Source organism: Cyprinodon tularosa, unplaced genomic scaffold (assembly GCF_016077235.1).
Source record: "Cyprinodon tularosa strain WSP-4 unplaced genomic scaffold, ASM1607723v1 ctg159, whole genome shotgun sequence".
Taxonomy (NCBI): Eukaryota; Metazoa; Chordata; class Actinopteri; order Cyprinodontiformes; family Cyprinodontidae; genus Cyprinodon; species Cyprinodon tularosa.
The window spans coordinates 985,167-1,001,843 of NW_024038427.1; the positions used below are offsets into that span (position 1 = coordinate 985,167).

General features: G+C 40.3%; 1 protein-coding gene across 4 annotated transcripts in view; it reads right to left on the reverse strand.

The window, feature by feature from the left end:
- LOC119780336 (E3 ubiquitin-protein ligase RBBP6-like) overlaps nucleotides 1-16,677 on the reverse strand; it is a 71,560-nt gene that overhangs the window by 38,946 nt on the left and 15,937 nt on the right. For all 4 annotated transcript variants that reach the window (XM_038280352.1, XM_038280353.1, XM_038280351.1 and 1 more), the window contains exon 2: nucleotides 11,135-11,240. In XM_038280352.1, coding sequence (XP_038136280.1) covers nucleotides 11,135-11,240 — 106 coding nt within the window. The remainder of the gene's footprint in view (nucleotides 1-11,134; nucleotides 11,241-16,677) is intronic.

Consider the following 16,677-nt stretch of genomic DNA (forward strand, 5'->3'; position numbering starts at 1 on the left):
GGGAAGCGGTCAGTCTGAACAACGCACAAGTCTGCTCTGATGCATGCTCGATAAAGAGGGCGGGGCGAGAACAACATCCGGGGATTTGGTGCATTCTCGATCTGGCGTTCTCGAAAATTGGAACGGTACTCGGGCTGAGGCTGATGACGTGTCACGAGTACACAAGCACACGAGAACGCTCAAGAACGCATATTGAGAAATGCCCAGTTTTTCAAATTTCTGAAATCTATAACCCTGTAGTGCTAAGTTTGCATACCATAATCGCAATATAAATGATCAAAATTCAATAAACCAGGATTGAATATAACTATAAACTGTTTAAGGCATCAGCCATCCAAAAAGTGCAAACATAAAGGATACAATGTTAACGTAGAAATGTTGTTTCTGTCAAATATATAGGTTGAGTATGAGGAAGACAAGTTGGTTAACTGTATTTGGCTTAAGACATAACCTCTTACATGTGACAATGTTCCCACTCACACTGAAGGTCCGTTCAGAGGAAGAACTTGTAGCAGGAAGGCATAAGTACTTCTTAGCGAGCCTAACCACTAATGGGAAGTTTAACTCATGCCGTTTCTACCATCCCAGAGGATCAGCCTCTGAATTAGGCCCAGGCGTCTGTAGACACATGGAGAGCTCCAGTTCAATGGATGGCTGAGAGCAGCTGGTGCCTTGGCCTGCAGCTCATGCCTTTTTGAAGTAGCTCTCCAAACTCTTCTTTGCTTTCTTTTTTGAATGAGGAAGGTCTGGATAAGCTGCAGCAGCTGAAGGTGAAATGGAGGTGGCTGTTTCGGCATTTTCGGGTTCCGGCATTGCCCTGTCCACCAGCTCTGCTGCAGCTCTCATCTTTTTGAACTCCAACCTCTCTTCCTTCATGTAGGCTGTCTCAAACCATGGGTCAACAAATGTCACCATGTCTAGAAGGTTGTTGGTGATACAGTCATACTTTTCATTGAGGTACTTCTGGATACCCTCTTTGATTGTTTTTGAGAGTGCTGTGTCCCCATCTTTCTGGCTGTGCATTTCATTGTTGAAGAGGTGCATTACCGGTTTCAAAAAAGACACGTTGACGTACTTCTCCCAGATAAAGCATCAATAAACTCGAACAGAGTACTCAGTGCCTTGTTCATGGACTCTAGTACCATCATATCCTGCCAGATCAGCACAAGATTTCTTGCCTAAGTCAGATAGCAAAGGAAATAGGTTACATTAATCAGGAAGTTAATCTAGAATGCAAACATAATCAGAAGGGATCAGTGTGCAATGTCCAGTTTCCTTGTCGCACATTCTTGTCTACTAGAAGGACGTGTGACAGAACTTTCTCCTGCTCTAGGGACCTTTTGATCATCTGGTACTGTGAACCCTATCATGTGGGGGTTTCAGTGATGAGCTGATGAGCAGGCAAACCCAGCACTGCTTGAGCCTTGGCCAAGTCACGTTTTCTCTTCCACGAGTTTGAGAATGTACTCACAACCTTTTTACAGACCCCAACTGCACGTTCCACAGCCTGTTTTGCAGATGTTGGTGTGACAGCTTTCAAAGCATTTTCTGTTTAGATAAAAGAAAAATGTATGTTAATTAATAACATAAATGTGAATTGTATGATATTTATGGATTTATTTTGTAAAATCAAATTAAATTTGCAACTCCCGTCATCCATTACGACACCCTGAGCCAGAATTACACCATTATCTGGGCAAAACTCTGTTCAATATTAATGTGTTGTTTTTAGACTAATCAAACATAAAACAGGAAAACCAAAAAAGTCCCATTTCACTAATACTATGTTGTCAGTTTAATTAAGAATAGTTATTGTCACCACTTGTTACATGGTGTAATTATTTGAGAAAGACAACAGCTCAAAAAGTAAATGGATAACATAATACACAGAAAAAACAGACATGCTCCCTCAGTGATGCACTCATGCTCGCACTAAATTACACTTATTACACTTACCACTAGCTAGCTGGAGACTGTGACCAAAGCACTGTAGCTGTTCCCATTCATTCAGTTCTATTGCAGCGATGTTGTTAGTGGCATTATCTGTGGTGACACAGACTAGGTGGCATTCTTGAAGTCCCACTGACTCCAGTGTATCTCTCAGACCTATATAGATAAATGCTTTTATTTATATATAAATATTATGAATAGAATAAATATGCATCAATAGCAGAGTTATATAAATTTACTGCTAAAGTGACATACCTTGGGCTAAAATGGCTCCTGTGTGGTCATCTTGAAAGTAGGCAATCTGTATACAGCGAGCGCAGAGGGTCCAGTCTTAACTGATGAAATGGATGGTTGCACTCATATAGGGCAGCGTCACCCAGCTCGTCCACAGGTCTGTTGTCAAGGCATAATGCGCCACGCTGCAAACCTTCTCTAGTTTGGCCCGGCAAGAGTCATATAAACGAGGCAACTCCACTTGGTTGAAGCGCTTGCGACTGGGCATAAAGTACGTCGGGTCAAGGACTTTGAGCTCTCAGAAGCTCTTCTTCTCGACTTCGTACACAGGAACCATGCCTTTAGATATGTAATGCACAATGACAACTGTGATTTGTTTATGGCGCAGAGAAGTTTTCTCATACGAGGTGTATCGCGCTAACGACTCCGTTATCTTCGGCTGGCTATGGTTTTTATTTTAGCAACTTCCTCCTGCTGTTTCACAACTTGCTTTACCTTGCACTTTTTGGATGCTTATGTATTCTTTTTCATGGTTCTTCTTTAAGTGATAAAAGAGGTTTGTTGTGTTGCCGTTGGGTGAGGGAACAGTCTTGTAGCATAGTTTGTAAAAGAGCATTGTCTGCTCAGTGTTGGACTTCTTAAAGCCAAAATGTAACCAAATCACAGACTTTAACCCTCTTTTTGGTAAAAGTGCTTTTTCTTGGGTTGCCTGCATAGCTGTCCATCTGCTGCGACCACAGGTTTAATACTTCAGACTCCTGCATTTCCATCTCTCAGCTCTCATGAGCTATGTAACGTAAAGCATATTGCAAACCCACGTGTGAGTCAAAAGCTGTAAAGCAGCATCATGTTCCAAAACCACAAGATGGAGCTTGTGGATTTAAAAAAAATGTTGTTTATCACTTATGAGTTGTGTGTAGGCTACATGACTGTCATAGTCTACCTTGGGAAATATTTGCTTGAGTACGATATAAAATGGTGATAAAAACGATAGAAAGGATACAATAGAATTAGCACTATAGACACTGTTCTATTGTTCATATATGTATCGTCCTCGGCCAGCCCTACAGTCAGGGTAGAAATTATAAGGAACAACAACTATTATCACTGACACTTAAATTGGTTGTAATAAGAACCTGATTCCAGGAGGACCGTTCGGTCCTAATTTGTTTGCAGTTCTGTGTGCTTGGCTTTTTGCATTTATACATTTTTTTAGCTTCTCTTTACTCCAGTATTAGATTATGGACATTTAATGAATTGAAGACCCTCAGCTAGACCAAAACTGTTAGAAAGAGCAAAGTGACACCAGCTGATCAGCACTAGTTAACAAATCAATGCCATTAAGGCAAATATGGGACAGAAGAAGAGACTAAGGTGATTGATGAAAAAAAAAAAAAGTATTTCTAGTTTCTCTCAGAGGACATTTCTGCTGTGAGGCTACAGCAGCAAGACATCCTGAGCTTGTAGGACAGGGGAAAGTTTCCTGCCTCGAAACCACTGAAAACCACAAGAGGATGGCTTGGAGAGCAGTTAGTGAGATGAAATAATACACCAGGATGAATAATGTTGATCAGTGGGCTCAATATTGAACCACCGTAGCAAGCAAGAGCCATGGCCACTGACATAGGAGGTGAGCAAAGAGATGGACGCCAACCCAACTGAGCAAGGAGTGGCTACATTTTTTAAGTTCTAAGGAAAAGAGCCCTACAGTAGAGTCCTGCACGGGTCGAGTTTTACTAACCCGCACCCGCCCGATCCCATTAGGATGACTACCGAACCCGACCCGTCACCCGCGGATATCTTCAATTCAAATCTGAACCCGACCCGTTGATATTTAACCCGCAACCCGACCCGTTAACACATCAAGTAATAGGCTATGGTACGCTGCGCTGCAGAACAGCGCCATCAACACTGCAGCAGACGTGTATGGACTGACTGTGGCCTTTTTGGAGGGAAGCCCACACTGCTGGCAGGGCAGTGTGCCCTGCCGGCAGTCTGCTGGGTGACCCCAGTGCCTGATTAATATAACATTTCTGATGTCCATAACAACACACACGCATAAAAAAAATCACCAACTACCCGCCCGCACTAAAAAAATATCCGCCCTACCCCCGACCCGTTTATTTTTATTTATGTATTTTTCACCCACAAAAGAGCATTTTAGCGGGTGACCCGTCGGGGACCCGCGGGTACCCGACCCGTTGCAGGACTCTACCCTACAGTGATAAGACTGAAGCCTACTCTCTCATGCCCAAGAAAAACAAACTTGACAAGAGGCATGTGTCTCATGTGTCTTTTGCTATAAACAGCAGTTTGAATTTGTATAAAATGTGCTGTAAGTCCTTGCTTCCAGCTTGGCAGATTATACTGGCTATGTGGACTGCCCAGCAGAGATGCAGCGGGTTGCGGCGCCTTTTCAGTATCAACTAGAACCAGTGATAGTACTTTGCAGGACCAGTGATAATAGTTTGCCGGACCAGTGATAATAGTTTGCCGGACCAGTGATAATAGTTTGCCGGACATTCGCCACCTTTGCTCTGTTGGTGTTCTCTGCACTTCTTGTGCCTCAGAGCTTAGATGTCAATTTATGGATTTCTGCTCCAACTCTTCCCCTTTCTAATGGTCAAAAGGGATTTGGCATCTCATGTAAAGAGGAGTTAGTCCTCGTAGTACCAGTGCTGTCAAAAGAGGAGCTTTAGAAGAAAAAAGGACTGTCTGCCCCTTATTCAAATCTGGGGATTTGTTGGCCCAGTCCCAAAAGGTGTTCCCCAGACAAAGTTTCCCAAGCTCAAATTTTCAATGCACAAAATTGCCTTTTCAGGGAACCAAAGGAACCACAAAAATTTTCAGTGTGCAACCATTCCAAACGTCTACGTTCTTTCCAGTAAAATCTGAATCAAATTGTTGTGTACCACAAAGTTAACAACAACTGAACGACGCTGTACCTATTTAGTAGAGGGCAACCCTTCTTTGCCGACAATCTGGCAGGTTAGCTAACTGGTAGCATACGTTCCTCTTTAAGTCCCCTTCTTTCCCATTGATGGAAAGACTATTGCCATACACAACCGGCCAAAGTTACAGCTAACACGCAATTTACACTGCATTGCATTCTACTCGACTGTGAACATCACAATTGTAATACGCAGGCATTGCAATTAACATGGGTACCTACACAGCATCCGCGCTACACAGTGGCAAAATTCTACTCAATTCTATTCTTGTTGTATCCTTGAGAGTCTGCAAAATATTAACAAATTTTCAAAGCAAGTGATCAAAGACAACTAGATTTGCTTTAAGATCTGGTCATAGTAATACATTTACTTCATTTCATTTACTATCAACTGGGCTACATACATGTGTATATATATATATATATATATATATATATATATATATATATATATATATATATATATATATATATATAATATATATATATATATATATATATATATATATATATATATATATATATATATATATATATATATATATATATATATATATATATATTAGGGATGCACGATATAATCGGCCCCCTATCGGTATCGGCCTGTATCGGCCTTAAAACTGAATATCGGACATCGGCCAGCCCACCGATATTTAACCCGATATTTGATCAGCTTCTGAGTTTCTAAAGTCTAAAAAAAAAAAAAAAATACTACTTCTTCTTCTTCCTTAAAAACTTATTTTTTACAGACTTAAAAACTTCTAAAGACGAGGGAAAAAATATTGATACATTAAAATATCACAATATCTTCATATGCTGATATATTGCCATTTAAAAACACCATATCAATCTCTTTTACTAATGAAATATTGCTATATGTCATCGTTATGCTACGAAATCCCCCAAAAATTCACAAAATTTTGCCATATTTTTATATGTTGATATATTGACGCGGTATCAATCTATTTTAATAACAAAATCTCACAAGAATTTGCAAAATATCTCGAGAGTTTGTAACAGAACGATGAAATTTCACGAGATTTTGAAAGTAAAATAGATCGATACCGCGTTTTAAAAAATCAATTTGATATCAGCATATGAAAATATATTTGAGTATATTATTTTTCAAAGTGTCAGAAATTGATAACAAAACTGCTATTTTCAATGACTACTTATTTTTGTCCAGCTTTAACATCGGTATCGCTATCGGTTATCGGCTACATGAGTTTTAAAATATCGGGATATCGGCCAAAATCCCAATATTGTGCATCCCTAATATATATACATTAGGGATGGGACGATTTATGAAAACCGTCAGAACCGTTCGGTTCGACTGTCTCGGTTCGGTTCGCGCGTGTTTCGTTCGGTTCGTGCGCTGCTCCTTTTTCTCATAGGCGAAGCGATTACACTCCAGAGCAGAAGGTGGCGGTACTGCGACCAAAGACAACTACCAGTAGTAAACAAGAAGAAGCGAAGCAGCTTAGCCGGGTGTAGCAGGGGAAAAAAATCAATTGTTGTGGAGAATTGTGTCGGAATGGCGAGTTGGAAAGAACAGGAGTTGGAAGACACGCCAGCAGCACTTTATAGGTCTGCTGTATGGGACCGCTTTGCATTTAGAGTGACCTACGATGGCGGCGGAAAGAAAGTTGTGGATAAAAGTGCAACAGTGTGCGAGCATTGTGCAACACGTTTTGTTTACGCTAACAGCAACATGACCAACATGTCATGCTAACCCCGAAATCCCTCATACTCCGTCAGCAACCCCCGCTCCGCCCCGCTGCGCTCCAGACCGGCTGCTCAAACTAAAGCATACAGCCTCCACTGTGGCTCCCTCCGTCCGCTCCGCTCTGAGTTCCTTGAAGATGGTAGAGCGCATGCGGGAGATGACTAAATTCAAAGCAGCAAAACATACGGAAATGATCCAGGGTTTCCGCAGATCATTTAAAATAATTACAATCCATTATTTTTTGGGGGATTTTTTCATTCCAGAAATTTTTATGGGATTTCGGTGTAACAATCAACATGTATCGAACCGAACCGAAAACCGTGACCAGAAACCGTGAATCGAATCGAACCGTGGATTTTGTGAACCGTTCCACCCCTAATACACACACATATAGCCCAGTTCATTTACTGGGCTGCATAAACTTACGTCATCAACACATGGTGGATAAAAATAAAATAAATAAAAGAAAACATCAAATATAGCTCTTTTCGACTCTTTTGTACTTACCCATTGTACACCGATCTAGTGATTCCAATTTTATGATAGTAACACTGATTACGTCCTCACGCAGAGCACACAGCAGCTAGTGATGATTTACTTTTATCTTCAAATTTTTTTACAGCGGCTATGTCAAAAGACTCCAGACTCTCATCTGCCGACATCACAGTCAGGACTGGGAAGAAATGGCGAGCACAAAAGGGAGACAGCCAAGTAGAATAGAGACCGAGACATAGTGTCTTAGTTGGCTCTGTGGCAGTTGGACGAGCTGGTCTAGGTAGCCACACAAAGCAACACTATGACCAAGCCTGAAGACAAGAGGAACGATAGATGGTACAAGGAGAGACTCTTGCAGAGGTGGAGAAGGAACGCCAAAGTAGGATAGTGGCAATGTGCCAGCAAGAAGCCTGGGCCAATTGGGACCATTCATCCGCCCGGATTATCACCTGGACAGAACTATGGAGGTATGAACCAACAAGACTTAAGTTTCTGATCCAGTCCGTGTATGATGTCCTTCCAAGTCCATCTAACCCTTATACCTGGGGCCTTGCAGAAGCACCAACATAACCACTGTGCCCGGCTCATGGCTCCATGGAGCACATCCTAAGCTGCTGCCTTAAAGCGCTGGGAGAGGGAAGGTACACGTGGCGCCATAACCAGGTGCTGTACGCAGTAGCAGACATCATCTGCACTGGAATCCAGGAGTCAAAGCACCAGCCTCCTTTGAGGCACAATATCTTCATGTCAGGGCAGGAGAGATACCTGAGAGAGCAATTAAGGGCACAACTGGACTGCTAGCCATGGCTCGGGATTGGCAGTTGCATGTAGACCTCAGAAGGCATTTAAAGGTCCCAGAGCACATTGCAAGGACGTCACTGAGGCCAGATCTGGTGTTAACATCTGACTCGACAAAGCAAGTTGTATTACTGGAGCTTACAGTCCCCTGGGAAGACAGGATGGAGGAGGCTCACGAAAGGAAGAAGGTGAAATATCTTGAGCTGATTGAGGCATGCAGAGGTCGTGGATGGAGGGCCCGCTGTTAGCCAATAGAAGTGGGCTGCAGAGGCTTCCTTAGACTGTGCATCGTGCATTCAGGCTCCTTGGCATCAGAGGGTTGCTTGAGAGAAGAGCCACCAGAAACATCAGTGAGGCTGCTGAAAGAGCCTCAAGGTGGCTGTGGATCAAGAGGGGAGATGCATGCAGTAGAGAAACTGGGGTCTAATCAACCCCACTTGGGTCGCCCAGGCGAGGGTGTCTGAAGATCAAGGACCCGAAACAGCCTATGACCCTGGGTCCTTCACTGATGATGTGTTCAAGCTGCACTGGCTAGGTGTTTCAAAATCTAACTCAAGCATAGTGCCTTTACACACATGGCAAGGTATACGATTAATACATTTACACGTAATATCAGTATCGGCCAATACGCTCAGCCCAGGGCTTGACATTAACCTTTTTGCTCATTGCCCACTGCGGCTAGTGGTTTTCCAAAGTTACTAGCCACTCTGCATTTTCACTAGCCACTATTTTACCATGGCCTAATTTGCACAGTTGGAAGATAAATATGACCTTTTAAATTCTGATTTCTTTTGCCATCTTCAGATACGACACTTTTTCGCTTCACAACTGCCCAAATTCTCAACTACCATAGAGACAGAAACCATTGATGAAATTTTGTTGCTAAATCCATCAAAGAAAGGTCTAATTTCTAAATTGCACAACATTCTGCTGGATCTTACCCCTCTGTGGATAAATCCAAGATGGCTTGGGAAGAAGATATAGGTCTCCCCATACCTGATGACACCTGGTCTTCTGCTCTTGGGCTGGTCAACTCATCTTCATTTTGTGCTCAGCACCGGTTGATCCAGTTTAAGGTGGTACATTGGGCCTATATTTTTAAGGCTAAGCTATCATCTACAGTATGTACCCTACAGTCAGCCCACTGTGCATCAGATATACTCTTACGGAGGCCTCTCTTTACCATATGTTCTTCTCATGTCCTCAATTAAGCAACTACTGGAAGGCAGTCTTTAATACATTATCTTGCACATTAAACACCAAACTGGAACCAAATCCAGTTGCAGCCCTATTTGGGGTCCTTGAGGGCGGAGCTGTTTCAAGTGCTACTAGAAAATATTCTATAGCCTTTGCTTTACTTTTGGCACATCGTGCAAGCTTACTCAGATGGAAAGATGCCTCCCCACCATCTCATTCACAGTGGCTGCAAGATATCATGTCTTGTCTAAAACTCGAAAAGATCAGGTACTCACTTAAACAGTCTCTTGTTACATTTGAAAATTTGTGGGGCAATTTTTTGAAAACATTTCCAGCTCTTTAATAGCTCAGACATGCTCAACTGTACCGATTCTACCTTAGGCGGGTCCTGAATGTTGTGGAGTGATGATATAGTTTTGGCAGTGTTAGGTGATGGGGAAGGGGTTATTTTGTTTGTTCTATTGTATTATATCTTTGTGCTTCACTACTTTACTTGTTTTACTGTAGTTGTCATGCTATTTTCTCTAGTGAAATCTATATTTCTTTTACTTTAACAAACTTTTGTATGAGCAACTTGTTCAACTGGCTTCTATAAGCTTACCTTGCAACACCTTATAACTTTGCTCTGTTTTTTGTTTATGTAAAACTCAATAAAAATGTATGTTTAATAGGACTATGGCATGAACTGTCAAAGGTGTGCTCTACCTCTAGCTTGTAGGCAGCTGGTGATAAGCACCAACACCCCCTTGCGACCCAGCTTGGGATAAGCATGAGAGAAAATGGATGGATGGATGACTATAACACGCCTAGGTTTATTTGAATTAGATTTACAACTTATGAAAAATAAATGATACTTGTACACATTTTTATAAAGTAGGGCATTAATTCATAAAAAAGTTTATTTGAATTTTATAAATCAAAGTTTTCTGTCAAACAGCAACAATGAACGGCATGGCAATATTCTATACCAAGAAATTGTAGTATCTAGGCAAGAGCTGTCAGTCTGGAAAAGAATCTGGTTGTTATTCAAAACTTTAAAGGGTAACTTTTTTTGTCCCCAACATAAAACTGACTAAAACTAGACTGAAACCATTTTTAAGTTTTAGTCGACTAAAACCGACTGAAGCCATCCCATCATATCGTAATGAAGATTAACAATAGTTTTCGTCCTGAAGACTAAAAGTTGGGCGTCAAAAACAACACTGCCCTTGTGACTTGATCGTATCCTGCTGTTTAAGCAGAGCTATGAGTGTCAACGAGCCAATAATGAGCAGTAATCATAACTGTTTCTTTTTTTATATAGCATTAAAAAAAAATATATATATATATATTTAAATATAATATATATAAATAAATATATATATATCTAAATGTATAACTCCTTAAGTGGCATAGTTTTAGCTTCGCCTAGTTTAATCTTTAGTTTTAAATCTTTAAGGAACCATGAACTATCCAAATATTCACTGGAAAAAAATAATCGACTCATTAATGCATTAACAAAATAATCATCAGTTGCAGACCTAGGGCTGAGTCCAATGTGTTGTTTTTGAACATACAGTGTGAGCAGTCAGAACACCTCAGAGCATCAGGTCATACAGTGTAAAAACAGATATGAACTGAGAAATTTAAACCCTGCAGTTTAATCATAGAGTTTCAGCTGTAGTGGAGTGCAATGATTAAAAATATCAGAGTATATGCCTGCCCTCTGGCTGGGCATTGTCTCCTACTGCATTCAATCCTACTGAGTTCTGATAAAAAAAAAAACAAAAAACAAAAACACTCACTTGTGGTTGGTCTTGCTGTTTGAGCTTGACTTTCCTCCTATCATGGGGATTCTCCTGACTATGACAGAGGATCCTTTGGGTATGTGACCATCATCTTCCGTGAACTCTGAGGGTGAAACAGGATCAACATAATGATTAAAAACAAAACTATAAAAATGTAAGTATTAGCGGTTTTAAAAAAAATCTGTCCTTGAGCACTGCAATTTGGGTAAAGATACAGACCAATCTGAAATACAATAAAGCCTTTCAGCTTAATGCACGGTTTATTTGTGCTCTTTGAAGCGAAGTAAGAGCAGCACAACAGAATGAAAGATGGATCCCTTTATTAAAACTGATCAACCCGGACTTTAATCTATTGTGCATAAATAGTAAAAAAAAAAAAAAAGAGAGAGAAATGAATTTCAGCTCAGTCAGCTTTTTTTTTTTTTTTTTTATTGTCATTTTCTACATATGTACAAGACATACAAGGGAAATTAAATTACGTTTACTCTCTGCAATATACAAATATACAAGAAATATACAAGACTGACATTCAAAAACTGACATAAAGTGCGGGACATGACAGGTAACAGTGGTAAGATAAATATAAATATGAAGTATAAACATTACAATAAAAAGCAATAAACGGCAGCAATAGTTTGTTCCAGCCTGAGGTAGTGCAGGTAAAGTGCAGTCTCTGGTACAGTGTATGTGTGGGTGTGTGTGAGAGAGAGAGAGAGGGAGAGAGAGAGAGAGACAGAGAGAGAGGGGCAGTCTTAGCTTCCTGTCTGCCTGGTGGCTGGAGCAGACCGTGTGGGGAGGGGGTGGAGGGAGTTCAGCATTCTGATGGCCTGGTGGATGAAGGTGTTCGCCAGCAGGGTGGTTCTGGACCGTAGGCTCCTGTACCTCTTTCCGGAGGGCAGGAGACGGATCAGGTTCTGTGCTGGGTGGGTGTCATCCTTCAAAATTGTGAGGGCTTTGCGGGTGAGGCGGCTGAATTTGTTGCATATTGCAGTAATGGAGTAGCCTGGGTGCCATTCCGAACTTAGTCCCGCCCAAAAAGTTTGAGGTCGGGGAAGTTCGGTCTGGCTCTGCTCCATAGTAGCACGAGTATTATCGCCCACTGTCAGGCGATCCAATCAAATTGTCAGGGCGGGCTTTATACGATGATGGACAGATGACAAACAGTAACGTAATCAACCACGTGACCAATGCGCGCTTGGGTGACAACAATAATGGCTGCCGCTGGAGAGTTTAGGTGAGTAGATTCTGCTATTAGGTCTGTTCTAGAAGATATCGACAGCAAATTAATTTTAAAAGAGGAACAGAGAAACGCGATCAAGTCTCATATTCTTATTATAGGCGTGCAACTGCACGCTTTGATTTTTGTGGACAACAACTATGCCTCGCTTAACATACGTCACGCACTCCGTTGCTCTTATTGGTTGTAGATCTATCCAATTGAGTGCAGAGGCATTTTTTTTCCTGGTTCGTTCGAAACACGCCCCATAATCACAGCTCTATGGAGCAGTATCAGACTCATATTCTGCCTAGAATTGAGTCGGACTACGTCAGGCTAGTAATGGAGGGCTTTAGGTGGTTAAATAAAGAATAGAGATGCAAATTATTAATTAGTCGAAAGTTGATTTTGATCTTATCAATGGAAATAATGACTAATTGATGAGCTCCATTTAACAAAACAACTTTTCTCCTGTATCAAGGGCTGAATGTTTTTTTTTTTTTTTTCACAATATGCTGAATTTAAACAAAAGTAGTGAAATATATTTTAACAATTTATTGTGCTAGCTATATTAAATACTGACCGATTAAACCAAAAATTATGTTTTATATCATTTGAGGTCTTTCTACACCACCATTCTGATTCCCATTTTTGGGTTTGAGACTGGGAAAAGGAGCACGATATCTAGTCTGGGTCTGAGCTGGCAGATATTCTGAGCTCTTTCTAGACTTCATAACTTTTGGAGTGGGGCTCATCAGCTCATCAAGAGAATGCCAAGAGTGTGCGAAGTAGTAATAAAAGCAAAAGGTGGCTACTTTGAAGAACCTAGAAGACATATTTTTAGTTGTTTCACACTTTTTAAAAAAAAATTATATAATTCCACATGTGTTAATTCATAGTTTTGATGCCTTCAGTATGAATCTTTAATTTTCATAGTCATGAAAATAAAGAAACTTTTGGTCTGTACTGTGTGTGTGTATTTATATATATAAGCAATTATGAAATAAAATTAATACATGCAAGAGTCTATAACATTACAAAAGTTGTAAATATAAATGGGACATATTGAGGCTTTTTGATGGACCATTATGGGGACTCTTGAACTAAGGGCAAGTTACGAAAGAAAATGATTTATTTTGAAAATTAACTGAATTTCTTATTTTGTTTCTGAGCAAAACTTCCTGTCATGCGCAATCGGCTCTTTGCCATCTTGTTGCATTGTGCTTCAGCAGCCGGAAGAAATATAAAACAGTTCAACATCTACCACTGAGAAATCAACGCGATCTATACAATATACTAGGGGTGGAATGGTTCACAAAATCCACGATTCGGTTCACGGTTTTGTGGTCATGGTTTTTTCGGTTTGGTTCGGTATATGTTGATTGTTAGGAAAATCTACTATGTCTTGTAAAGTACAACGCGTATGTATAAACACTGTGAACGTTGAATTTAATATGACATATTTAAAAAAAATCCCCATCATCATCCAGCAGATGTTCAGTTTCTGCCTAAATATTTTCTTTCTGTTGTGGATTTTTGTAACAGGAATAACTAGGATAAAACATAGTTTGTATGAACTATGTTTGTTCTCTGCTTCCAAACTCATCATCTCTTCATTCATTCCCACAATAAGAATTTTCTTTTAAAGTTGTGAGATTCGCTCTAGAATATCACAACTTCTTCCTGGTCTGTTGAAGCACCAATAGTCTGCATCCAATTATTTAATTAATTGCTCTTAGTTTTTGTATTATATACAAACTATGCTCTAATTTCTAGTTACCGGTCTGTTTTTACTATAATTTAATTTGAAAAACCGGGTCCTCTCTACATTCTTTTTCCTGTTTGGTGCGATTGCAATTGCGGGTCTTGATCTGGACTGACCGGAGCGGAGCAAAAAAGAGCTCAGTTCCATATTTTGACGGTGAAAGACGGAGAAGACATACGAGGACAGAGAAGTAGCGGACGTACGTGAGCATAGCGGAGCGCTGACGGAGTATGTGAAATCTGGGGATAAAGGATGACAAATACACGTAGGGCTGAATGCGGCGCAGGATGCCGGACAGTGCAATGAAAATCCGGACTTTCTGCCCTAAAACCGGACATCTGGCCACCCTACTTCCAACTCCTGTTCTTTCCCACTTGCCATACCCACACAATTCTCCACAACAACTGATTTTTTTCTGCTACACCCGGCTACGCTGCTTCTTCTTCTTGTTTACTACTGGTGGTTGGCTTTGGTCACAGTACCGCCACATTCTGCTCTGGAGTGTAATCGCTTTGCCTATGAGAAAAAGGAACAGCGCATGAAACAAACGAAACACACGCAAATTGAACCGAGACAGTCGAACCGAACAGTTCGGACAGTTTTCATAAACCGTTCCATCCCTACAATATACTGCATATATTTTTTTTTTTTGAAGCCGTTGCTCTAAAATAGTTATTCCATGCATTTAATTAATATGCAACCTCATCTACTGTGTGCCTCTATTAACTGCCTTTAACTTGAATTGGATAACTTCAAATTGATTTAGTTTCAGTTCACGTTAAAATACCTCCTGGAACTATAAGAAAGGTTTTATAAAAGTTATCTTAAGTTTTAAATGTATTTGCAATATTTTTATATCATTTTCTGTCTAATATCCATGTACCTATAATATGAAAATTATGTGGTTACTTCATCGCCCCCAGCACCCCCACCCTCATAAAAAAACCCTGCCATTTCAGACGGGTCCATTGAAGACCACAAAAACAATTAAGGCTGGAAGTGATCAGCTGTGATTGAGACAGTCTAGCCTTCAGCATAACTAATGTGTAATCCACCAGTGTAACCCTGACATCATAACGCATGGACCGATGAAGCCCAAACATCCTTTTAAAACAGCATTTATTCAAATATGCATATTATTAATCAGAGGAAAACACAGATTTTAGAAAACACAAATTAATATGGCATCATTGTTATTACTGGTCTTAGAGAAAAATAAGTGTAATAAACACCATATAACAAAGGTTAAGTTAAAACCTGCAAAAATTATTTGGATAAAGATAATGGGTCTTTATTTTCATTTTTAATGGGAGATGTCTGCTACAGGTCAGCGCTCCAGCATTTAGTGTTATGATGTTTTTTAGCGACACTACTAACAGGGTTTTAAACATTTAAATCAGATTGGATCGAACTTTTCCCTTGTCTAACAGGGTAGGGACAGTAGGGACACTACTAACAGGGTTTTAAACATTTAAATCAGATTGGATCGAACTTTTCCCTTGTCTTGAGTTTGAGAACAGTCTTAAAGTCGTAGGGAAGTCATATTTAAATTTCAAATCATTGTGGCTTAAAAATATATATATAAACATACTCTTTATCAGACCATATTGTCCCAAAAGTTAGAAAATTTCTATAAAAAAAAAAAAAAATCTTGTCTTAATATCTGTGGGGTTTTTTTTCGTTATCTTATGCAGGCCAGTTAGTTATACGTCAGCTTGTTCACCTAAATTCGGCCAATCATATATCAACGGTCATCTGTCAAATTCTTTTGGTCATATGATCTTGATTTATATGTCGCAGCTAATATACACAACGATTGGAATAAGAATAATTTACTTTACCATTGAATTACGTCCCAGTGTTGACAGGGATGGACATCTGTGCTTCTGCAGGCGTAGAGCTAACAGAACTGGCAGTTTTGAGAGGCAAGGGCTCAAACATGTACGACTGTAAGCCTTCTACACCAAACCAAGCTTCTACCACCCTGGCGTCCTCTTCCACAACAAGTTTGTCCCCGCTTTCCTCCTCAAAATAAAAAATGTATGATGAAGGAGACTCATAAAGGACGTCCGACACAAAACTCTCCTCCTCATGCATGTTTTGCTGTCCATAGTATTCCTTGGCAGTGTCATTGCTAAGAGCTACTTGGTTTCAATGTAATTCCCATTGGGAACCTACTAGCAATAAGTTGCTAACTGGTTAGTAATATGCTTCTGAGGCACCAGCCACAAACAAACTTGCTTGCAAACCTTTCACCACAACAATCCCACCCCCTTGATAATCGACCACTCAAATTCACTTTATTCACTCATGTAAAGTCGGGCACCACACGGGAGAATTCAGAACTGCATCCGTTGGAACAGCTGCTTCACTACGACTTTAAATTGCAAAATGTAACCCGGGTGTAAATTAAGGCATGTTAGGAGAAGCAGAGCTGCAAGAGCTAACTACTTAGCCAAAGTGAGATGGGAAAAAAACCTGTTTGTGTGAGATACAAACTACAGAATTGGTGTTTCTCCTGTATGGCTTAATGTTAGCTCATTAATGTCTTTGTTTGTT